This window comes from Oncorhynchus masou, chromosome 13, assembly GCF_036934945.1.
Source record: "Oncorhynchus masou masou isolate Uvic2021 chromosome 13, UVic_Omas_1.1, whole genome shotgun sequence".
Taxonomy (NCBI): domain Eukaryota; kingdom Metazoa; phylum Chordata; class Actinopteri; order Salmoniformes; family Salmonidae; genus Oncorhynchus; species Oncorhynchus masou.
Window position 1 is genome coordinate 49,827,795 of NC_088224.1, and position 25,567 is coordinate 49,853,361.

The window sequence follows — 25,567 nt, forward strand, 5'->3', positions numbered from 1 at the left end:
TTTTATGGCCAGCCTAAATAAGTTCAAGTATAAAAATTTGCTTAACATGTCATATAATTGCAGTTGCATTGGCTCATTCGGTATGCAATAATAGTGTTAACATGATTTTTGAAAGACTACCCCACACATACAATCCTCAGTAAGGTCCCTCAGTCGAGCAGTGCATTTCAAACACAGATTCAACCACAAAGACCAGGGAGGTTTTCCAATGCCTTGCAAAAAAGGGCACCTATTGGTATATTGACATTGAATATCCATTTGTTCATGGTGAAATTATGAATTATGATGAATAATGTATCAATACACCCAGTTACTACAAAGATACAGGTGTCCTTCCTAACTCAGTTTCTGTAGAGGAATGAAACCGCTCAGGGATTTCCCCATGAGGCCAATGGTGACTTTAAAACAGTTACAGAGTTTAATGGCTGTGATAGGAGAAAACTGAGGATGGAACAACAACATTGTAGTAACTACACAATACTAACCTAAAATGACAGAGTGAAAAGAAGGAAGCCTCTACAAAATAAAAAATATTCCAAAACATGCATCCTGTTTGCAAAAAGGCACTGAAGTAAAATTGGCACCTACAGGGGTGCAAAGCTCTTAGAGACTTACCCAGAAAGACTCACAGCTGTAATCGCTGCCAAAGGTGATTCTAACATGTATTGACTCAGGGGGTTCAATACATATCGAATCAAGATATATTACTGTTTTATTTTTTATAAATGTTAGAATTGTTCTTCCACTTTATTTTGTGTAGATCACTGACAAAAGTGAGAATTAAGTGGGCCTCCTGGGTGGCGCAGTGGTCCAAGGCACTGCAGTGCCAGCTGTGCCACCAGAGACTCTGGGCTCGAGCCCAGGCTCTGTCGTAGCCTGCCGTGACCGGGAGGCCCATGGGGCAACGCACAATCGGCCTAGTGTCATCCGGGTTAGGGAGGGCTTGGCCGGTAAGGATATCCTTGTCTCATCTCACACCTCATCTCAAATCCTGTGGCGGGTCGGGCACAGCGCGCTCTGACCAGGTCGCAAGGTGCACAGTGTTTCCTCCGACACATTGGTGCAGCTGGCTTCCGGGTTGGATGCGTGCTGTGTTAAGAAGCAGTGCGGCTTGGTTGGGTTGTATGGCTTCCGACCCTCGTCTCCCGTACAGGTGTTGTAGCGATGAGACAAGATAGTAACTACTAAAAACAATTGAATATCATGAAAAAGGGGTAAACATTTTTTTAAAAGAGAGAATTTAATCGAACTTTGTAAAAACAAAATGTGGAGAAAGTCAAGAGGTTTGAATACTTTGTGCACTGCCCATGCTGTTTTACTACATACTGTATGTCCATCCTCTCTTCACAGGCAGGGCTGTTATTTGACAATGGGGGAACGGTATTCTTCAGTATTTTCATGGCTCTATGGGCTGTCACTTTCCTGGAATACTGGAAGCGCACCAGTGCAGTGCTGGCCCACCGATGGGACTGTTCAGAGTTTCAGGAAACTGAGGTACAGTACAGTATGATCACAGTGGTTATATTATTTTTGGAAAGCCCAATCGATCCTAAGTTCAGGCATGTAAAGTTTGTATGTGAAACTATTTCTAAAATGCACAATTTCAGATTTTCTGTCATGGAGCTTTAAGAACCAATAAGGAATGACAGATTTGGGATGTTGTTCCCGTTTAACCCTTTGTGACCCAGGAGCGCCCAAGGCCAGAGTTCACTGCCACAGCGCCCATGACCCTGCGGAACCCTGTGACTGGTGCAGAGGAGCCTTACTTCCCAAAGCGACGCCGCTTCAATCGCACCCTGACCGGTGGCATGGTCATCATAATCATGGTAAGGTGCTGCAGAACAATGTTCTTTAATCCTGGCCTTGGGGGTCGCACAAGGGTGCACATTTCTGTTCTAGCCCAGCACTAGCACACGTGACTAGCAACTAATTAGCAAGCACTTGATTAGTATAATAAGGTGTTTTGGGCTAAAACAAAAGTCTGCACACACTGGCCCTCCAGGATTGGAGTTGCCCATCCCTGATGACATGTGAGATAGGAAGTCAACTTATGATGACATGAATTAATTACTAATGAATTATATTAATCAAGAATCCCCGAAAAGCCCTAACTTTAGCTTTGATGCATTTTTGTCTCTCACAGGTATCTGTAGTGCTGATGTTTGTGGTGGCGATCATCGTTTACCGGGTGATTCTGAGCATCATCATTTACAAATCTCACAATGCCTTCTTGATCTTCTCTGTGAGTCCCTTTTTAGACCTAAAACCCACTACGGTTGCATCATTCTAGTGTAATTAGAAACTATTTTTCTACCATTAACAGGAAAATGATTCATACAAGTTCTAAAGACTATTGGCTCTCTCAGACAACATGCTGGAGAATTTTTTTTTGATGAATTTGGCCCTACTGCTGTTAGCCCATACAAACGCACTGAATAACAGATTCATACATAGTCCAAAAATAAACCAAAACTAAGTATGCTTTGAAGTGAAGCAAAAAAATAATAATCTAAATCACCGTGGAATTATTCGTATACCTTTGACATAGAAAGGCCCCGTTCACGCGGTACCGGGAAACCATCAGACGAGTCCCGTGACACTTGTGGGAGTCGTTGAGTAAAACATATTAGTTTGTAGTCCAAACCATTTCGGACGCTACAGACATTTTGGTAAGAAAAAAAAGCTATTTTCTTCTACTCTGACAAACAGCACTGTAGCTCTGCCACCTTCTACAGCAGATGTGGACGGCCGACATTGGCGGATGCGGTGGACTGAGATACAGCCCATGCAAAAACTCATGTCTCTAGCTGAAACAGACAGATCGGAATGGGGATTTGTTTATTATGTTAATTAGATGTCCGCGGGGGTGCATCAATTGACTCTAGATTATTTGGGTTCAAGCAGCGAAGCTGGGTGAAACCCTAATGTATTTGTTGCCATTCATTATGATTACACATCTTCAGTCAAGGAAATATAACATGCAAATTCTTGTGAAATGGTAAGGCCTAGGAGGGTGCAACTTGGAGTGATGGTAAAGTCCCATGGGCCGTACCCTCTCAAGCAATGCCATGTCAATTGGCCACATAAAAAATATATACTTTTACCCTTATTTTACCAGGTAAATTGACTGAGAACACATTCTCATTTACAGCAATGACCTGGGGAATAGTTACAGGGGAGAAGATGGGGATGAATGAGCCAATTGTAAGCTGTGGATGATTAGGTAACCGCGGTATGAGAGCAAGATTGGGATTTTAGCCAGGACACTGGGATTAACACCCCTACTCTTACGATAAGTGCCATGGGATCTTTTTTTCATGTCCCATCTGAAAAACGCCTACCTAGTGCATGACACAAGTATTTTTTCCAAAACTTGTTTACAGACAGATTATTTAACTTATAATTCACTGTATCACAATTCCAGTGGGTCAGAAGTTTACATACACTAAGTTGACTGTGCCTTTAATTAAACAGCTTGGAAAATTAGTATTTGGTACTATGTAAACTTCTGACCCACTGGGAACATTCACATGATGAAAGAAATAAAAGCTGAAATAAATCATTCTTGCTACTATTATTCTGACATTTAACATTCTTAAAATAAAGTGGTGATCCTAACTGACCTAGGACAGGGATTTTTACAAGGATTAAATGTCAGGAATTGTGAAAAAGTTTAAAAGTATTTGGCTAAGGTGTATGTAAACTTCCGACTTCAACTATATATGTATGTTCAACAAGCTTTTAAAGCCATGACATCATTTTCTGGAATTTTCCAAGCTGTTTAAAGGCACAGTCAATTTAGTGTATGTAAACTTCTGACCCACTGGAATTGTGATATAGTGACTTATAAGTTAAATAATCTGTCTGTCAACACTTGTTGGAAAAACTACTTGTGTCTTGCACAAAGTAAATTTCCTAACTGACTTGCCAAAACTATAGTTTGTTAACAAGACACTTGTGGAGCTGGTTGAAAAAACAAGTTTTAATAACTCCAACCTAGGTGTATGACTTCAACTGTATATATATAGTCATTATATATGTATGTATACAATAGTCATTTACACCATTAACAAATGTCCACACTGTATTTCTGATAAATTTGATGTTATTTTAGTGGACAACAAAATTTGCTCTTCTTTCAAAAACAAAGACATTTCTAAGTGACACCAAACTTTTGAATGATATTCAGACTTTTGAATGGACTTTTTCCACATTTTGTTACGTTACAGCCTTATTCTAAAATGGATTAAATGTTGTTTTTCCCTCATCAATACACATAATACACACAATACCCCATAATGACAAAGAAAAACACAGGTTTTTAGAAATGTTGGAAAATGTATTAAAAAAACAACTGAAATATCACATTCACCTAAGTATTTAGACCCTTTACTCAGTACTTTGTTGAAGCACCTTTGGCAGCGATTACAGCCTCATAATGACAGATAAAATAAAAAAAAGTTTGCTAATTTATACAAAAACTAAAACATACCTTATTTGCATAAGTATTCAGACCCTTTGCTATGAGACTCACAATTGAGCTCAGGTGCAGCCTGTTTCCATTGATCACAGCCAAACTGAGAAATTGGGGGAGCAGAGCCTTGGTCAGGGAGGTGACCAAGAACCTGATGGTCACTCTGACAGAGCGCTAGAGTTTCTCTGTGGTGACCTCCACACCAGGCGGTGTCAGAGGAAGGCCCTAAAAATTGTCAGAGACCCCAGCCACCCCAGTCATAGATTGTTCTCTCTACTACCGCATGGCAAGTGGTACCAGAGTGCCAAGTCTGGGACAAAAAGGCTTCTCAACAGTTTTTACCCCCAAGCCATCCTAACTCCTGAACAGGTAACCAAATGGTTACCCGGATTATTTGTATTGTGTGCCCCCCCCCACCCCTCTTTTACGCTGCTGCTACTCTCTGTTTATCTTATGTGCATAATCACTTTAACTATACATTCATGTACATACTACCTCAATTAACCCGACCAACCAGTGCTCCCACACATTGGCTAACCGGGCTATCTGCCTTGTGTCCCGCCACCTGCCACCCACTCTTTTTACGCTACTGCTACTCTCTGTTCATAATATATGCATAGTGACTTTAACTATACCTACATGCACATACTACCTGAACAAGCCTGACTAACTGGTGTCTGTATATAGCCTTGCTACTCTTATATTCAAATGTATTTTTACTGTTGTTTTATTTCTTCACACACACACATCTTTTCGCACTATTGGTTAGAGCCTGTAAGTAAGTATTTCACTGTAAGGTACCTGTTGTATTCAGTGCACGTGACCAATACACTTTGTTTTGATTTGAAGAACCTTCCAGAAGGACAACCATCTCTGCAGCACTCGGGGCCCATTTGGGGCCTTAATGGTAAAGTGACGAGACGGAAGCCACTCCTCAGTAAAAGGCACATGACGACCCGCTTGGAGTTTGTCAAAAGGCACCCGAACACTCTCAAACCATGAGAAACAATATTCTCTGGTCTGATGAAACCAAGCTTGAACTATTTGGCCTGAATGCATAGCGTCACATCTGGAGGAATCCTGGCACCATCCCTACGGTGGAGCATTGTGGTGGTGGCAACAGCATGCTGTGGTGATGTTTTTCAGCGGCAGAGACTGGGAGTCTAGTCAGAATTGAGGGAAAGATTAACGGAGAAAAGTACAGAGAGATACTTGATGAAAACCTGCTTCAGAGCGCTCAAGACCTCAGACTGGGGCGAAGGAGCATCCCCTTCCAACAAGATAATGACTCTAAGCACACAGCCAGGACAACGCAGGAGTGGCTTCGGGACAAGTCTTTGAATGTCCTTGAGTGGCCCAGCCAGAGCCCAGACTTGAACCCGATCGAACATCTCGAGTGACCTGAAAATAGCTGTGCAGTGACGCTCCCCATCCTGACAGAGCTTGAGAGGATCTGCAGAGAAGAAAGGGAGAAACTCCCCAAATATAGTTGTGCCAAGCTTGTTGTGTTATACACAAGAAAACTCGAGGCTGTAATCGCTGCCAAAGGTACTTCAACAAAGTACTGAGTAAAGGGGTCTGAATACATATGTAAATGTCATATTTAAAACTTTTTTTGCTTCGTCATTATTTTGTGTACTGTGTGTATTGTGTGTAGATTGATTAGGGGGGGAAACAATTTAACCCATTTTAGAATACCTATCTCGGCAGGCTGGTCGGATAGCCAGTCTCACAGGGTCCGTGCTGAACCTTCTGGTGATCCTCATGCTCTCCCGGGTCTACATCTACCTTGCCCAGGTCTTAACGCGTTGGGGTGAGTCAGCAAGTCCGGCTCTTGTCAATCGTCGCTCAGATGGAAGATAAATATGTGTTTTAATTACCAATGTTTGCTCATATATTTTCCTTGGTCTTATCAAAAGAGATGCACCGCACACAGACCAAATATGAGGACATGTTTATTCTCAAGGTCTTCATCTTCCAGTTTGTCAACTTCTACTCCTCCCCGGTCTACATTTCCTTTTTCAAAGGCCGGTGAGTAGATCAAACAACGTCAAGGCACAAATGAGCCTTATGTATTGAAAAGTCTTGTATTTATAGACCCCCACAGTACACTGAAAATATGTCTCATCCTCAGCAAACTCCTATATTTTGCAGGTTTGTTGGTTACCCTGGCAACTACTACAAGCTATTGGGAATACGGAATGAGGATGTGAGTGTTGTTCTTACATTCTAAAACGTACTTAACTTCCCAGCAAACAATTTCTTGTTAGCCTTGGAGTCCCAGAATTTTAGTCACAACATTACCTGAATGTTTGTCAGAGATTCCCAGGGATGTTCCCATGACATATCTATAATGTTTTCTCCATTAAGGTTTGGTTAACACATTCTAGAAGTGTCATAAACAAACATTTTGATTTTTTTCTCCAAATCAAATCAAATTTTATTTGTCGCATACACATGGTTAGCAGATGTTAATGCGAGTGTAGCAAAATGTTTGTGCTTCTAGTTCCGACAATGCAGTAATAACCAACAAGTAATCTAACTAACAATTCCAAAACTACTGTCTTATACACAAGTGTAAGGGGATAAAGAATATGTACATAAAGATATATGAATGAGTGATGGTACAGAGCAGCATAGGCAAGATACAGTAGATGGTATCGAGTACAGTATATACATATGAGATGAGTATGTAAACAAAGTGGCATAGTTAAAGTGGCTAGTGATACATGTATTACATAAGGATGCAGTAGATGATATAGAGTACAGTATATACGTATACATATGAGATGAATAATGTAGGGTATGTAAACATTATATTAGGTAGCATTGTTTAAAGTGGCTAGTGATATATTTTGCATCATTTCCCATCAATTCCCATTATTAAAGTGGCTGGAGTTGAGTCAGTGTGTTGGCAGCAGCCACTCAATGTTAGTGGTTGCTGTTTAACAGTCTGATGGCCTTGAGATAGAAGCTGTTTTTCAGTCTCTCGGTCCCAGCTTTGATGCACCTGTACTGACCTTGCCTTCAGGATGATAGCGGGGTGAACAGGCAGTGGCTCGGGTGGTTGTTGTCCTTGATGATCTTTATGGCCTTCCTGTAACATCGGGTGGTGTAGGTGTCCTGGAGGGCAGGTAGTTTGCCCCCGGTGATGCGTTGTGCAGACCTCACTACCCTCTGGAGAGCCTTACGGTTGTGGGTGGAGCAGTTGCCGTACCAGGCGGTGATACAGCCCGCCAGGATGCTCTCGATTGTGCATCTGTAGAAGTTTGTGAGTGCTTTTGGTGACAAGCCGAATTTCTTCAGCCTCCTGAGGTTGAAGAGGCGCTGCTGCGCCTTCTTCACGATGCTGTCTGTGAGAGTAGACCAATTCAGTTTGTCTGTGATGTGTATGCCGAGGAACTTAAAACTTACTACCCTCTCCACTACTGTTCCATCGATGTGGATAGGGGGGTGTTCCCTCTGCTGTTTCCTGAAGTCCACAATCATCTCCTTAGTTTTGTTGACGTTGAGTGTGAGGTTATTTTCCTGACACCACACCCCGAGGGACCTCACTTCCTCCCTGTAGGCCGTCTCGTCGTTGTTGGTAATCAAGCCTACCACTGTTGTGTTGTCCGCAAACTTGATGATTGAGTTGGAGGCGTGGCCACGCAGTCGTGGGTGAACAGGGAGTACAGGAGAGGGCTCAGAACCCACCCTTGTGGGGCCCCAGTGTTGATCCGCTTCGCGAAAGTCATATTCTTGGTCATACTGATGGTGAGTTGACGCTGATCTTATATTCAGTAGTTCTTCTCGACTGTATGTAATGAAACTTAAGATGACCTGGGGTACTATTGTAAGAAATAACACGTAAAAAAACAAAAAACTGCATAGTTTCCTAGGAACGCGAAGCGAGGCGGCCATCTCTGTCGGCGCCGGAAGTAATATCCTATAACAACAACATCTCCACCCCGCTGATCCTATAACCATTAGAGTATGTCCTTCTACTAATGTTGATCAAATAATGTTGTTGTGGCAATTTCAAAAGCATTTTTAATTTAACCTTTATTTTGACAGGGAAATCATATTGAGACATAGAGGTCTCTTTTCCAAATGCGACCTGTATAATACAATATAAAATACACATTAAACACTATACAGTACATTCGGAAAGTACTCAGACCCTTCCCTTTTTCCACATTTTGTTACGTTTCAGCCTTTTTCTAAAATGTATATATTTTTTATCCTATTCAATCTAAACACTATACCCTATAATGAAGAAGCGAAAACAGGTTTAGACATGTTTGCTTATTTATAAAAAAATAAAAAATAGAAATACCTTATATTCATAAGTATTCAGACCCTTTGCTATGAGATCTGAAATTGAGCTCAGATGCGTCCTGTTTCAATTGACCATCCTTGAGATGTTTCTACAACTTGATTGGAATCCACCCGTGGTAAATTCAATTGATTGGACATGATTTGGAAAGGGACACACCTGTCTATATAAGGTCCCATAGTTGACAGTGCATGTCAGAGCAAAACCCAAGCCATCAGGTCGAAGGAATTGTCCATAAGATCTCTGAGACAGAATTGTGTCGCGGCACAGATCTGAGGAAGGGTACCAAAAAAAATTCTGCAGCATTGGCCTCCATCATTCTTAAAAATGGAAGAAGTTTGGTACCACCAAGACTCTTCCTAGAGCTGGCCTTGATGACCAAGAACTCAATGGTCACTCTGACAGAGTTCAAGAATTCCTTTTTGGAGATGGGAGAACCTTCCAGAAGGACAACCATCTCTGCAGCACTCCACCAATCAGGCCTTGATGATAGAGTGGCCAGACGGAAGCCAGTCCTCAGTAAAAGGCACATGAGTTTGCCAAAAGGCACCTAAAGGACTGACCATGAGAAACAAGATTTTCTGGTCTGATGAAACCAAGATTTAACTATTAGGCTTGAATGTCAAGTGTGACGTCTGGAGGAAACCTGGCACCATCCCTATAGTGAAGCATGGTGGTGACAGGATCATGCTGTGGGGATATTTTTCAGTGACAGGGACTGTGAGACTAGTCAGGATTGAGGGAAGGATGAATGGAGCAAAGTACAGAGAGATCCTTGATGAAAACCTCAGGATGCTCAGGACCTCAGACTGGGGCAATGGTTCACCTTCCAACAGGACAATGACCCTAAGCACACAGCCAAGACATCGCAGGAGTGACCCCGGGAGTCTCTGAATGTCCTTGAGTGGCCCAGCCAGAGCTTGGACTTGGACTTGAACCTGATCGAACATTTCTGCAGAGACCTGAGAATAGCTGTGCAGCAACGCTCCCCATCCAACCTGACAGAGCTTGAGAGGATCTGCAGAGAAGAATGGGAGAAACTCCCCAAATACAGGTGTGCCAAGCTTGTAGCGTCATACCCAAGAAGACTCACGAGTGTAATCGCTGCCAAAGGTGCGTCAACAAAGTACTGAGTAAAAGGTCTTGAGTACTCATGTACATTTTTTTATACATTTGCAAAAATGTATACAAACCCGTTTTTGCTTTGTCATTATGGGTTATTGTGTTTAGATTGTTGAGAAAAAAACAAACGATTTAATCAATTTTAGAATACGGCTGTAATGTAACAACATGTGGAAAAAGTCAAGGGGTCTGAATACTTTCCGAATGCACAGTAAATAGTGAAGAGGACAGGCCCCAAAATCGCCCCCTGTGGTACACCTTTATGCACTTCAAGAAATTTAGACTTAACCCCATCCATCGCGATTTTCTGAGTTCTGTCACAAAGATAATCATGAAACCAAGAACAGGCGTCAGAACGCAGGACAACTTGTTCAATAAAATAGCATGATCAACAGTATCAAGAGCTTTTGACAGGTCCACAAACAAAGCAGCACATTTCATTTTAGTGTCTAAAGCATTGACAAGATCATTAACAACTAAAGTGGTTATTGTAATTGTGCTATGCCCAGGCCTAAACCCTGATTGATTTAGATTCAAAATACATTTCTCAAATAACAAAAAGAAAAATGTACATTTACCAAGGATTCGAGAATCTTAGCTAGACAAGGAAGACTTGAAATGGGACGATAAGATTAGATCACTACTATCAAGGCCTTCTGGAGTGACAGCACAAGAGCTGATTTCCATACTTTTTGAAAATGTCCTGATAACGTTAAATAAAACATTTGGGGTATTGAGCTAAAAATGATGGGTGCTGCAAACTAAAGCAGACCAGGACCTAATTTGTTGGCCCCTGTGGATTTCTTATTGCTCGTAAAGCGTCCAGGACTCCCAGCCCAATATCATTGTGAATACACTTAGAGATAAGAGATAAAATGGTGATCAAATGCATCAATGATGGCATTTATTTCTGTAATGAGGCTAGTGTCTGAATGAATTTGTTGTGGTATAGAGGAAGTTGAACCCTTCAGCGATTTTCCAGTGTTCCAGAATTTAGCTGGGTTCCCATTACAATCTGAAAGAGCGATACATAAATCAGATTTAGCCTTTCTGATTTGTTTTCGGTTGCTTAAAAGCTTGCCAGTCCGGGCATATGCCTGTGTTCCTGGCCTTGACCCAAGCATCATCTCTTTTATAAATGACTTCTGATAATTCCGGAGTGTACCAGGAATTCGATCTACCTTTAACCCTTCCGTTTTTGAAAGGAGCATGATTATCCACAATAGTGTTGAATACATCTGCAAAGAGACTCAAAGCTAAATCAGTTTCAGGGATAGTTGAAATATAATCAAGGTCACAAAAATAAAGATCACGTAAAAAAGCCTGTTCACTGAAGTTCTTAAAGTTCCTCTTGGTGATGACAAGAGGCTTGTCATCACAACTGGGCAATGATCACTAATGTCTTGGGAGAAAACACCAGTAGAAACACATTTCTCTGGTGTATTCATTAAAATAAGATGAAGCAAAGAGGACTTTGAAGGATCTCTAGGGTTGGGGCGTGTAGGCTTAGTCACCAGCTGGTTAGGTTTTGATTATTACACATGTTTATTAGATTGTCCGAAGCACTTTCAATCATAATTTAGGTCACCCAGGATAAACACTTCTGATTTAGTAAATTAAGTACATAGATACAAAACATTACCAAAAGTATATGGACACTTGGTCGTCAACATCTCATTCCAAAACCATGGGCATTAATATGGAGCTATTCCCCCCTTTGCTGCCCACTCTTCTGGGAAGGCTTCCCACAAGATGTTGGAACACTGCTGCAGGGACTTGCTTCCAAAAGCATTAGTGAGGTCAGGCACTGATGTTGGGCGATTAGGCCTGGCTCGCAGTCGGCGTTCCAAAGTTGTTCGATGGAGTTGAGGTCAGGGCCCTGTGTTGGCCAGTCAAGTTCTTCCACCCGATCTCGACAAACCACTTCTGTATGGACCTCATTTTGTGCACGGGGGCATTGTCATGTTAAAACAGGAAAGGGCCTTCCCCAAACGGTTGCCACAAAGTTGGAAGCACAAAATCTTCCAGAATGTCATTGAATGTTGCAGCGTTAAGATTTCCCTTCACTGGAACTAAGGGGCCTAGTCCAAACCATGAATAACAGCCCCAGACCATTATTCCTCCTCCACCAAACTTTACATTGGTGAAGCGTCCAATGGCGGCGAGCTTTACGTCACTCCAGCAACGCTTGGCATTGCACATTGTGTTCTTAGGCTTGTGTGTGGCAGCTCAGCCATGGAAACCCATTTCATGAAGCTCCTGACGAACAGTACTTGTGCTGGCGTTGCTTCCAGAGGAAGTTTGGAAGTTGGTAGTGAGTGTTGCAACCAAGGAAAAAACATTCTTACGCACTACGCGCTTCAGCACTTGGCAGTTCCGTTCTGTGAGCTTGCGTGGCCTACCACATTGCGGCTGAGCTGTTGTTACTCCTAGATGTCTCCACTTCCTTCATAACAGCACTTACATTTGACCGGGGCAGCTCTAGCTGGGCTGAAATTTGACAAACTGAGTAGTTGGAAAGGTGGCATGCTATGGTGGTGCCACTACTGCCAATGTTTGTCTATGGAGATTGCATGTCTGTGTGATTTTATACACCTGTTAGCAATGGTTGTGGCTGAATCCACTAATTTGAAGGGGTGTCCACATCCTTTTATACATATATAGTGTAGTTAACTCCTCGAGTGCTCAAAGGTTAGCCGAGGGAGCATGGTAGACAAAGGTTAGCCGAAGGAGATTGGTAGACAAAGGTTAGCAGAAGGAGGATGGTAGACAAAGGTTAGCCGAGGGAGGATGGTAGACAAAGGTTAGCCGAGGGAGGATGGTAGACCCCTATAACAGTTATGGAGACATTTTTCCCAGACAAAGGCTTAAAGATAGTAGCTCAGATTTTAGGGCAAGTGAAATGGATTTGAGAAAAGAAACAGATAAATTATTTTAAATGAAAATGGCCTCTCCACCACCTCTACCCTGCTTGTCAGCTCTGAACACATGATAAGAATGTTCCCTGAGATCCAAGTTTCAGTCAATACCAGAATGTCCGGATTTGTCTGCATAGCCCAGATCTTTATGTAATCCAGTTTAGGAAGTAAGCTCCTAATGTTCAAATGCATCAACCCAAGACCTTGAGGATTTTTAAAGTCACATGGGAGCTCCAACTCAAACAAGCTATGCTCAATAGGCGGTTGATATTGATATATAGTAGTTGGTATGGCTATAAGATTGCATAGAACTGCACCACTTGGTCTATCTCTATTAGTAATAGAGGAAGGAGAAGAAATTGGAATTACTTTTCCAAGGTTAGCACCATAAGGCCATAGGGCCACAACCAATGTCAATAAGAGGAACTCTCAGAGTAACCAATTATGGAATGTTATAAACGGACTTACAAGGGCTTTGGTTGCTATCGTGCAACAGCTGGATCGCCTGCTCCTCCTAAAGCGGCCTTGCTCTTTTATTCTCCAAGGGGGGTGGGGAGTGGGTGCCAGGATGGGAGGTTGGAGTAGGATGGGAAGAGCAGGTGAGATGGGAAGGGGGAGGTGACTTCACCAAGGTGGGGTCACTGCATGGCAGCCCTGGCCTGTCAGTCAGAGAGTGGCAACACGGTGAAGAGGCAGTGGCACGGCATCCAGGCTGTGGAGTAGAAAAGGAAAAGGTCTTAGAGGGGGACCTATCCGGGATACGCTGCAGCGTCTCCATTTGCTTACTCTGGACGTCCAGCTCAGACATATAATCCTCAATAACTGTGCAAAATATACTGAACAAAAATATAAACTCAACATGTAAAAGTTTCTCCCATGTTTCATAAGCTGAAAGAAAAGACCCCAGGAATTTTTGTCATAAGCATATCATGTCTGCACAAAAGTTTATTTCTCTCAAATTGTGTGCACAAATTTGTTTACATCCTTGCTAGTGGGCATTTCTTATTTGCCAAGATAATCTTACATCTGACAGGTGTGGCATATCAAGAAGCTGATTAAACAGCATGATCATCACACAGATGCAACTTCTGCTGGGGAAAATAAAAGGCCACTCTAAATTCACAACACAACACAATGCCACAGATGTCTCAAGTTTTAAGAGCGCATGCAATTGGCATACTGACTGCAGGAATGGCCGACAGAGCTGTTGGCAGAGAATGTGATGTTCATTTCTTTACGATAAGCCACCACTAACGTCATTTTAGAGAATTTGGCAGTATGTCCAACCAGCATCACAATTGCAAACCCTGTGTAAATACGCCAGCCCAGGACCTCCACATCCGGCTTCTTCACCTGCAGGATTGTCTGAGACCAGCCACCTGGACAGCTGATGAAACAGTGGGTTTGCACAACCGAAGAATTTCTGGACAAACTGTCAGAAACGGTCTCAAGGAAACTCATCTGCATGCTCATCGTCCTCACCAGGGTCTTGACCTGACTGCAGTTCGGCGTCGTAACCGTCTTCAGTGGGCAAATACTCATCTTCGATGGCCCCTGGCACACTGGAGAAGTATTTATTATGGATCCCCATTAGCTGCTGCCAAGGAAGCAGCTACTCTTCCTGGGGTCCAGCAAAATTAAGGCAGTTATACCATTTTTAAAACATTACAATACATTCATTACAGAATTCACAACACACTAAGTGTGTGCTTTCAGGCCCATACACTGCTACCACATATCTACAACACAAAATGAATGTGTATGTGTGTGTATAGTGCATATGTTATCAAGTGTGTGTATGCATGTGTCTGTGCCTATGTTTGTGTTGCTTCACAGTCCCTGCTGTTCCATTAGGTGTATTTTTATCTGTTTTTAAAATCTGATTCTACTCCTTGCATAAGTTACCTGATGTGGAATAGAGTTCCACGTAGTCATGGCACTATGTAGTACTGTGCATCTCCCATAGTCTGTTCTGGACTTTGAAGAGACCTCTGGTGTTATGTATTGTGGGGTATGCATGCGTGTCTGAGCTGTGTGCTAGTCGTTTAAACAGACAGCTTGGTGCTTTCAACATGTCAATACCTCTCACAAATACAAGTAGTGATGAAGTCAATCTCTCTTCTACTTTGAGCCAGGAAAGATTGACATGCATATTATTAATGTTTGCTCTCTGTGTTCATCCAAGGGCCAGCCGTGCTGCCCTGTTCTGAGCCAATTGCAATTTTCCAAAGTCCCTCTTTGTGGCACCTGACCACATGAATGAACAGTAGTCCAGGTGCGACGAAACTAGAGCCTGTAGGACCTGCCTTGTTGATAGTACTGTTAAGAAGGTAGAACAGCACTTTATTATGGACATACTTCTCCCCATATTAGTTACTGTTGTATCAGATTGCGGGCATTGGTTACAATCTGAAGCTTTTTCTTGAGTGGGCAGCTTGATGAAAGCCAGTTAATATCTAAATCACCCAGAAAATATACCTCTCTGTTGATATCACATACATTATCAAGTATTTCAAATGTGTTATCCAGACACTGACTGTTAGCACTTGACCTACAGCAGCTTCCCACAAGAATGGGCTTTAGGTGAGGCAGATGAACCTGTAGCAATATTACTTCAACAGTATTTAACATGAGATCCTCTCTAATCTTTACAGGAATGTGTTTTTTATATAAATAGCAACACCTCCACCACTGGCATTTCTGTCTTTTCTGTAGATGTTATAACCTTGTATTGCTACCACTGTATCATCAAAGGTATTGTCTAAGTGAGTTTCAGATATTGTCAGAATATGAATGCCATCTGTTATTATTAATTTAATGAACCTTGTTTCTTAACTACATATGTTAACCTGTTGATGCTCTGGGGGCGCAATTTCATTTTTGGATGAAAAACGTTCCCGTTTTAAACAAGATATTTTGTCACAAAAAGATGCTCGACTATGCATATAATTGCTACCGTTCAAAAGAAAACACTCTGACGTGTCCAGAAATACAAAGATCTTCTCTGTGCGTGCCCTAAAACGTGAGCTTCAGGCAAAACCAAGATGAGATGGCATCCAGGAAATGACAAGGATTTTTGAGGCTCTGTTTTTCATGATCTCCTTATATGGCTGTGAACGCAAGAGGAATTAGTCAACACTTTCTGTCGTTTCCCCAAGGTGTCTGCAGCATTGTGACGTATTTGTGGGCAGATCATTGGAAGATTGACCATAACAGACCACATTTACCACGTGTCCGCCCGGTGTCCTGCGCCGAAATTGGTGCGCAAAAGTCACCTGCCAGTATTTTTCCATGGGATACAGAGAGGGAAGCAAGCTTCCACGAACTGCATGTCAATGAAGAGATATGTGAAAAAACACCTTGAGGATTGATTCCAAACAACGTTTGCCATGTTTCGGTCGATATTATGTAGTTAATCCGGAAAAAGTTTCACGTTGTAGGTGACTGCATTTTCGGTTCGTTTCTTTAGCCAGACGCAATGTAGAAAACGGAACGATTTCTCCTACACACAGACGCTTTCAGGAAACACTGCGCATTTGGTATGTGACTGAGACTCTCCTCATTGAAAACATCAGAAGCTCTTCAAAGGTAAATGATTTTATTTATTTGGTTATCTGGTTTTTGTAAAAATGTTGCGTGCTACATGCTACACAAAATGCTATGCTAGCTTTGCATACTCTTACACAAATTAGTCAATTTCTATGGTTCAAAAGCATATTTTGAAAATCTGAGATGACAGTGTTGTTAAGAAAAGGCTAAGCTTGAGAGCAAACGCATTATTTTAATTTTATTTGCGATTTTCAGAAATCGTTAACGTTGCGTTATGCTAATGAGCCTGAGGCTTTAGTCACAAACCCGGATCCGGGTTGGGGAGTTTCAAGAAGTTAACTTGGGCTACTTTGAGCAATTTTGTGTATATCCAAGATGGCGCAGCAGTAAGATGTTTGTTTTTGTCCCATGTAAATATATTCAGTCTTTTTCGTATTTTTTTTGTATACATCTCTTTTTTTCCATTTTCAAATTAATTATACCTTCCTGCAACCTGCCTCACCCAATGTGGTACGGATCTGCTATTTTTAGACCTTGTAACTGGAACCTCCATCAGAAGCTAGCCAACTAATTAGCTACTAGCTATTTAGTCATTGTTAGCCAATAATAGCGGTCTTTACCTTTAGCTCGGACACCAGCCGCTTTAGCCCGGATAGCCCGGATAACACCTGCCAGTCTGCACAGCGCGATATCAGCCCTGAGAATATCGGACTGCCTTTTCCCCCCACTATCACCGGATTCCTGCAGCAATCTCTGGACCATTACACCGGATCTTCGCAGCGAGCTAGCTGCTACCGAGTGGCTATTGCGGATAACGCCCTTGTCCATGCACCAGTTAGCCTCAGTAGCAAACGAAGTACACCAACTACAATGTGTCTGTAGCCAATTGGCCGGGACCATTTGTCGACACAGAGCTCCGCCAATCCATCACGACTGGTCTGCTGATCTGCTGACATAATTCAGCCGATGTGCTCTGAACCGGCCTCTGCATCGTGTATGTGGTAAAGATCCATCTGCTATCCCCGGCCTGCTAGCTTCCTGAACGCCGTGTCTCCCGCTCGCCTAGCGTAGTGATTGACTACCGAACGGCTCCCTGTTTCATCTATTGCTGCTCATTGGACACTATGATCACTCAGCTACACAGCCGACGCCTGCTTGACTGTTCATTAACACGGTACTTCATTTTGTTTAGCTGACGGCCCCAGCCTCAAACTCAGGCCCTGTGTGTAGCTAACTGACCCTCTCCACCCATTCATCACCATTTACCCGTTGTTGTTGTCTTAGCTGTTTATCCGTTGTTATCTCACCCGTTGTTGTCTTAGCTCTCCCAATCAACACCTGTGATTGCTTTATGCTCTCTCCTTGTATACTGTTAAGGGCAGTTCTCATTGTTTTATTTTACTGCGGAATCCCTAGTCCTGTTCAACATTACTCAGAAAGCCTCCTTGTCCCAACCCCCCCACACATGCGGAGACCGCACCTAGCTAAACTGGCGGCTCCAGAGATGCAACCTCTCATCGTCACTCAATGCCTAGGTTTACCCCCACTGTACTCGCACCCTACCATACCTTGTCTGTACACTATGCCCTGAATCTATCCTGCCACACCCATAAACCTGCTCCTTTTATTCTCTGTTCCTAAAGCACTAGGCAACCAGTTCTCATAGCGTTTAGCCGTATCCTCTGTTCCTCTGGTGATGTAGAGGTTAAGCCAGGCTCTGTGTGTCCTCAGGCTTTCATTTGTTGACTTCTGCAACCGTAAAAGCCGTGGGTTCATGCATATTAACATCAGCCTCCTCCCCAAGTTTGCTTAATTCACTGCTTTAGCACACTCTGCCAAACCTGATGTCCTAGCCGTGTCTGAATCCTGGCTTACGAAGGCCACCAAATATTCTGAAATTTCCATCCCCAATTACAACATTTTCTGTCAAGACAGAACTGCTAAAGGCGGCAGAATTGCTATCTACTGTAGAGATAGCATGCAGAGTTCTGTCATAGTATCCAGGTCTATGTCCAAACAGTTCGAGCTTCTACTTTTAAATATCCATCTCTCCAGAAACAAGTCCCTCACTATTGTCGCTTGCAATAGACCACCCAGCTCCCAGCTGTGCCCTGGACATCATAGGTGAATTGATTGCACCCAATCTATCGTCAGAGTTCGTACTGCTAGGTGACCTAAATTGGGATATGCTTAACACCCCGGCCGTCCTACAATCTAAGCTAGATGCCCTCAATCTTACACAAATTATCAAGGAACCTACCAGGGACAACCCCAAATAAGTAAACATGGGCCCCTCATAGATATCATCCTGAACAACTTGCCCTCCAAATACACCTCTGCTGTTTTCAACCAGGATCTCAGCAATCACTGCCTCATTGCCTGCATCCGCTATGGGTCTGCGGTCAAACGACCACCCCTCATCACTGTTGAACGCTCCCTAAAACACTTCAGCGAGCAGGCCTTTCTAATCAACCTGGCCCGGGTATCCTGGAAGGATATTGACCTCATCCCGTCTGTACAGGATGCCTGGTTGTTCTTTAAAAGTGCATTCCTCGTCATCTTAAATAAGCATGCCCATTTCAAAAAATGTAGAACTAAGAAGCCCGTGGTTCACTCCAGACTTGTTTGCCCTTGACCAGCACAAAAACACCCTGTGCGGTACTGCACTAGCATCGAACAGTCCCCGCGATATACAATAGTCAGGAACCAATATACACAGTTTGAAAAAGCTAGTCTTTGCTTTCCAAACAGAAGTTTGCATCCTGCAGCACTGATTCTAAAAGTTTTGGGACACTAAAGTCCATGGAGAATAAGAGTACCTCCTCCCAGCTGCTCAATGCACTGAGACTAGGAAAAACTGTCACCACTGATACAGCCACGATAATCGAGAATTTCAAGAAGCATTTATCTACGGCTGGCCATGCTTTCCACCTGGCTAACGCAACCCCGGCCAACAGCTCTGCAACCCCCACAGCAACTGCCCCCCCCCCTGGACCCTCTCTTCCTAAAAGTATCCGCCGCCGTTGTTGCAACACCTATTACTAGTCTGTTCAACCTCTCTTTCGTATCGTCTGAGATTCCTAAAGATTGGAAAGTGGCCACGGTCATCTCCCTCTTCAAAGAGGGCGACACTCTAGACTCAAACTGTTACAGGCCAATATCCATCCTGCTCTGCCTTTCTAAAGTCTTTGAAAGCCAAGTGAACAAACAGATCACCGACCATTTCGAATCCCACCATACCTTCTCCACTATGCAATCTGGTTTCCGAGCTGGTCACGGGTGCACCTCAGCCACCCTCAAGGTCCTAAACATTAGCATAACCGCATTGAGAAAAGACAGTACTGTGCAGCCATCTTCATCGACCTGGCCAAGGCTTTGACTTGATATTCTATCGGCAGACTAAACGGCCTTGGTTTCTCAAATGACTGCCTTGCCTGGTTCACTATCTACTTCCCAGACAGAGTTCAGTGTGTCAAATCGGAGGGCCTGTGTCCGGACCCTCTTTTAAATCCAGTTTCAACTGTTTTCAGAGCTGCTCTTCATTACTTAATTAAAGCCTGCCTGGACTACGATAGTCATCAAACATAATGAAGCTTGAGTAAATGACAAGACATTCGATTCAGATCAGGGACGGAAGGTTGCTGACATCAACTTCGAAATTGTAGGGGAAGGAGTAGGAGTAGGCACAGCGGACACAGACACAGTTACTCCTGGTGACAAAGGTGCAGGACGGTGATGCTATTTGTTGTTTGTATCCGTTCCGGGACTCTCAGTGGGAGTGTAGGCTGCTTTGCAGCAGGCCGCTGTCTTCGACTTGCTCGTGACATGCGACGGTCATCGTTGATTGCCATGCTGTGCTCCTTCGACTCCGCTATCAGATGGGGGAGGAGCGGCAGAAGATGGCTCCACTGGTGAATGAACTACGAGCAACATTGGCAAGTTGGATAATGTCAAATGACAAGATGGAGATGCATCCAATATGAGCGAACGCCATCCAGCCACCGGAGTAGAAAAGGTCAACATTCCACACTGTTTTCCCCAATTTCTTACGTAGGCTGGCTACATGCGTGATCAAGGAAACCACCTCAAGCCTATAATCCTCAGCAAGCAAACAATTGGCACATTGGAACTCTGAGGGATCCAGTTTGTCCCGAAACAAAGCGTAGTAGATACAGCTCCTACAGCGCTGGACCCGATCATTTACCTCTCCAGACAAAGAAGGCTCCATTGGAAAACATATCTGGGACTAACTCTGTTAGCTTGATGACTAACGTTAGCAGCTTAGCTAGGTTCGCGGGTCTTTCAAGCAGACTTTAACCTGCCAGTTAAGCAGGATTCCGGGACAAGAAATAGTGGTCCTAGCTGTTAAAAGCTAACCGTGTCACAGAATCCATGCAAAAACAAGTTTGGTATTTATGTTTAACCTGAAGGGGCTGCAGGTTCTCAACTGGGAACACCCCCCCCCCCCTTCAGCCCAAACGGTGGCGCAGGGAAAGCAAAAATATTCTTAAAAATATTTAACCTCCACACATTAACAAGTCCAATAGCTTAAATGAAAGATAAACACCTTGTTCATCTACCCAGCATGTCAGAATTTTAAAATGTTTTACAGCGAAAACATAGCACATATTTACGTTAAACCACCACTAGGAAAGCATACAATATGTAGCCACATTGCTATGCAAAATAGCACAATCACAAACGCAGGATTAAAAGAAAAATATTTCACTAACCTTTTGAAAATCTTCATCAGATGACAGTAATAGCACATGTTACACAGTACATTTATGTTTTTTTCAATAATATGCCATTTATATCCATAAATCTCCGTTTACATTGAGCCATGTTCAAAAAATGCAGCAGAAATGTCCGGAGAAATTATAAATAGCTCCGGCAGCTAACGCCAGATAACAGCAATAAACATCATAAACTTTGACTAAATATACATGTTCTACATATATTTAGAAAGATACACTTCTTAATGCAAACGCTGTGTTACATTTATTTTTAACGTTACAGAATTCGTTCACTATTCAATAATCTGAGATGGCGCTCAGGCATTAGCATTATTTCTCTACAATGTTGGATTCGACAAAAATACAATTTTATAACATAAATATTCCCTTACCTTTGATGGTCTTCGACAAGAATGTCGTGGAAGGAGTTATACTTACCTAATATAATGTTTGGTTGCTGTTGGTGTGTCTTTGTATTAGCAAACGCTAACATCTTCAGGTGAATTACCCCAAAAAGGACTTCTGATCACGAAAATTGCTCATCAAAACTTCAAATTTACATATTATATGTCGACTAAACTGGTCAAACTAAGTGCAGAATCAAGCTTTAAGATGTTTTTAACGTACAAAACAATTGGCGATTAAATCAAACATAACGAACTCTCCTCAAGCAAGCTGGAAAAAAATACCCTTTTCACAGAGCGCGCACCTGAAAACTCGTGACACCTCAGTATTTTGCCCGCCAAGCAGTCAAAGCTCGTGCTATTTTCTCCGTTCCACGTCTCATTGAAAGACGGGAGCTCACTGAAGAAATAGAAACTGTTCCCAGATCCGTAGCTGGTTGGGAAGGGTGGGGGCGATGACGTCAAAGTTGGAGCAACTTTCTTAAGAGAGAGAGAGAGTTTGGGAGAATGGCTGCCCTGTGAGTTCTGCTTTACATACAGACATAATTCGAACGGTTTTAGAAGCTTTAGAGTGTTTTCTATTCAATAATAATAATTTTTATATGCATATAGTAGCAATTTTTGACAGTTTTTTTTAGTTTACTTTGGGCACACAATTCATCCAAAGGGGGCAGTATTGTCCCGAGCCTTAACAGGTTTTAACAAAGATTGGTTAAGTTTTAGTTAAAATAACAAACCAAGTGTTTCCAGTGTACAGTGTGCTCTTCGCGGATGAATCCCGGTTTCAACTGTACAGGTCAGATGGCAGACAGCATATGGTAACATCGTGGGTGAGCGGTTTGCTGATGTCACTGTTGTGAACAGAGTGCTCCAGGTGGAGTCATGGTATGAGCAGGCATAAGCTAAAGAGACAATTGCATTTTATTAATGGCAGTTTGAATGCACAGATACCACGACGAGATCCTGAGGCTCAATGTCGTGCCATTTGTATAGGATCTGTACACAATTCCTGGAATCTGAAATTGTCCCAGTTCATCCATGGCCTGCATACTCACCAGACATGTCACCAATTGAGCATGTTTGGGATGCTCTGGATTGACGTGTACGACAATGTTCCAGATCCCGCCAATATCCAGCAACTTTGCACAGCCATTGAAGAAGAGTGGGACAACATTCCACATTGCATAATCAACAGCCTGATCAACTCTATGTGAAGGAGATGTGTCGTGCTGCATGAGGCAAATTGTGATCACACCAAATACTAACTGGTTCTGATCCACGCCCCTATCTTTAAAAAAAAGTATCTATCACCAACAGATGCATATCTGTATTCCCAGTCATGTGAAATCCATAAATTAGGGCCTAATGAATTTATTTCAATTGACAGATTCCTTACACGAACTGTAACTCAGTAAAATCATAGAAATTGTTGCATGTTGTCATGTTCGTCGTATTGATGAGACAAAGGCGCAGTGTGATATGAATACATACTTCCTTTAATAACGAAAGACCACTAAACAAAATAACAAAGACGCTATATAAACCGAGTGCTGACAGGCAACTACACATAGACAATAACCCACATAACCAAAAATTGAAATGGCAACCTAAATAGGATCCCCAATCAGAGACAACGATAAACAGCTGCCTCTGATTGGGAACCAATTCAGGCTACCATAGACCTACATTACCTAGACATACAAAAAACCCATAGATATACAAAAACCCTAGACAGGGAAAAACACATACCCACCCTCGTCACACTCTGACCTGACCAAAATAATACATAAAACATAGATAACTAAGGTCAGGGCGTGACACGTTGCGTTTATATTTGTTCAGTGTAGGTGCAGCTCCTACATGGGAAGAAACATTCACCCTCATCTCTAAAGGTGGTAGACGCCACTTTGGAAGTATTCAGTTAAAATCCACGGAAATAAAAAAGGTTGGCGAGGAATCAGTTTAAAACCAATCAATCCACAGTGTGATAGTTAATTTGAATCACACAGTTTGTAGGATCACCACAGTTATAGGCAGCAAGCCAGAACCCAACCACAGACTAAAAGGCAGCACTCGGACCCACAATAACACAACCAAGGCACAAAACTGGCCAACATAACAACAGCAAGGAGAGAGGGGTGACTTACTCGATGCGATTAAATGCTGGGGCCCATCAAATCAGCAAAGCAACGCAGGCCATGTTACCAGTATTATAGCCAGGATAGAAGCACCTTGGAGGGGATGTCGTTTCCAGTACAGGCCGGTCGAAAGCCAGGAGGGGGCTGTGGGAGAGTCGAAAAGGGTCAATCCAAGTGAAGTTCAAGTTTGGTAGTTGTCCAAAAACATCCAATGCACAATGTTAAGTGGAAAGATAAAACCCACAGTAGGCAGGTGTCTGCTCAGATCATGTCCCAGTGCAGGGTAGGGTGTCCAGGTATATCCAAGTAGGCCTCAAGAGTTTCACAGTTCTGTTTTGTATGGGATGCTGCCATGCTAAGGGAAATGTAGCAATGTTCACTGTTTGCTGGGATGTACCTTTGCTGTCTTTATCAGCCTGTGTGTGTGTGTGTGTGTGTGTGTGTGTGTGTGTGTGTGTGTGTGTGTGTGTGTGTGTGTGTGTGTGTGTGTGTGTGTGTGTGTGTGTGTGTGTGTGTGTGTGTGTGTGTGTGTGTGTGTGTGTGTGTGTGTGTGTGTGTGTGTGTGTGTGTGTGTGTGTGTGTGTGTCTGCACTCATGTGCATAACCTGTAAGTGTGTATTGTTGTTTGCAGTGCGGTGCTGGGGGCTGTCTCATTGAACTGGCCCAGGAGCTACTGGTCATCATGGTGGGAAAACAGGTCATCAACAACATTCAGGAGTTTATCATGCCGTGAGTCTTGTAATCCTACAGCTTCCCCCAGTTTTGTCTAAAATCCAATCTCAATACACTTGGGAAAAACTGGTTTTCAATCAATGTTGTTTCCATGTAAGGTCAACAAGAAAATTCAATGTGATGATGCTGAATCAATGTTGAAAACTGATTGGATTTGTCTTATTTGTCACCCAATTTTTTACCTAAATCCAATTTTTGTTGATTTAATGTTGAAATCATATTAGTTGACGACAAATCAACCAAATGTAAATCAGAACTATGTTTGTTGAACTGACATCTGTGCCCAGTGGGAGTAAGTTATTGTAATTGTCTTGCCCAGATAAAGGACCTATGTACTGCTTCTGTGCTCGTTAAGGTAAAACCTCTCTCCTTTTGTCTCATGATAGAAAACTAAAGTCTTGGTGGCAGAAGCGCAAGATCCATCCTAAGGTTAGAGCTGAAGATGAGAAGGTGAAAGAGGGAGGACCGACACAGGATGCTGCACCCTGGGAGACCGACTATGAGCTCCTGCTGTGTGAGGGACTGTTCGATGAATATCTGGAAATGGGTGAGTGTTCCTGCGCACCTAGGGCAAGGCTGTGGAACACAGTGTTTTAAAACATTCATTAAATGGGAATTGTAATTGTGCATTTCTTATTGGATAATGAATTACTCTTGTGATTTTTGTTACTCTTGAATAAGTGAGGTTATCTGGGTAACTGGCAGTGACACGCACCGGGAGCAAACGAACCCTAACATTTTAAATAGACGGGACTCTGTGTGCCATCAAGTAATTGATGGAGAAACACAGTTGAAACTCCTAGGTCTTGACAATATGATTCTACTAAGCCGTTGAGGAGGATTAGCTACACACGTTTACTGCTCTACTTCCCACGTGCTCTACTTCCCCCAGTCAATGTAACTGTCCACTCATCCCAAAGATTATTGTGCCATGTAGGTAATAAACAGTGCTGTGCAGTACCTACTCAGTCAGATTGTGTAATCCATACCCCAAATTAATTAATTCACTTGCTCTGGAGGATAATATACAGAATATACAGTACACGTAGTGTACAAGACATTAAGAAGACCTTCCTTATATTGAGTTGCAACACCCCTTTTGCCCTCAGAACTGCCTCAATTTGTCGGGGCATGGACTCTACAAGATGTCGAAAGTATTCTACTGGGATGCTGGAC

The 25,567-nt window shown here is 42.8% G+C and overlaps 1 protein-coding gene across 1 annotated transcript in view; it reads left to right on the forward strand.

Moving 5' to 3' along the window:
* The window catches only part of ano7 (anoctamin 7), a 58,375-nt gene that overhangs the window by 24,366 nt on the left and 8,442 nt on the right, over positions 1–25,567 (forward strand). Inside the window, exons 12-19 of the mRNA XM_064984160.1 lie at positions 1,351–1,494; positions 1,689–1,826; positions 2,144–2,242; positions 6,185–6,287; positions 6,394–6,505; positions 6,629–6,683; positions 24,291–24,388; positions 24,778–24,938. Coding sequence (XP_064840232.1) covers positions 1,351–1,494; positions 1,689–1,826; positions 2,144–2,242; positions 6,185–6,287; positions 6,394–6,505; positions 6,629–6,683; positions 24,291–24,388; positions 24,778–24,938 — 910 coding nt within the window. The remainder of the gene's footprint in view (positions 1–1,350; positions 1,495–1,688; positions 1,827–2,143; positions 2,243–6,184; positions 6,288–6,393; positions 6,506–6,628; positions 6,684–24,290; positions 24,389–24,777; positions 24,939–25,567) is intronic.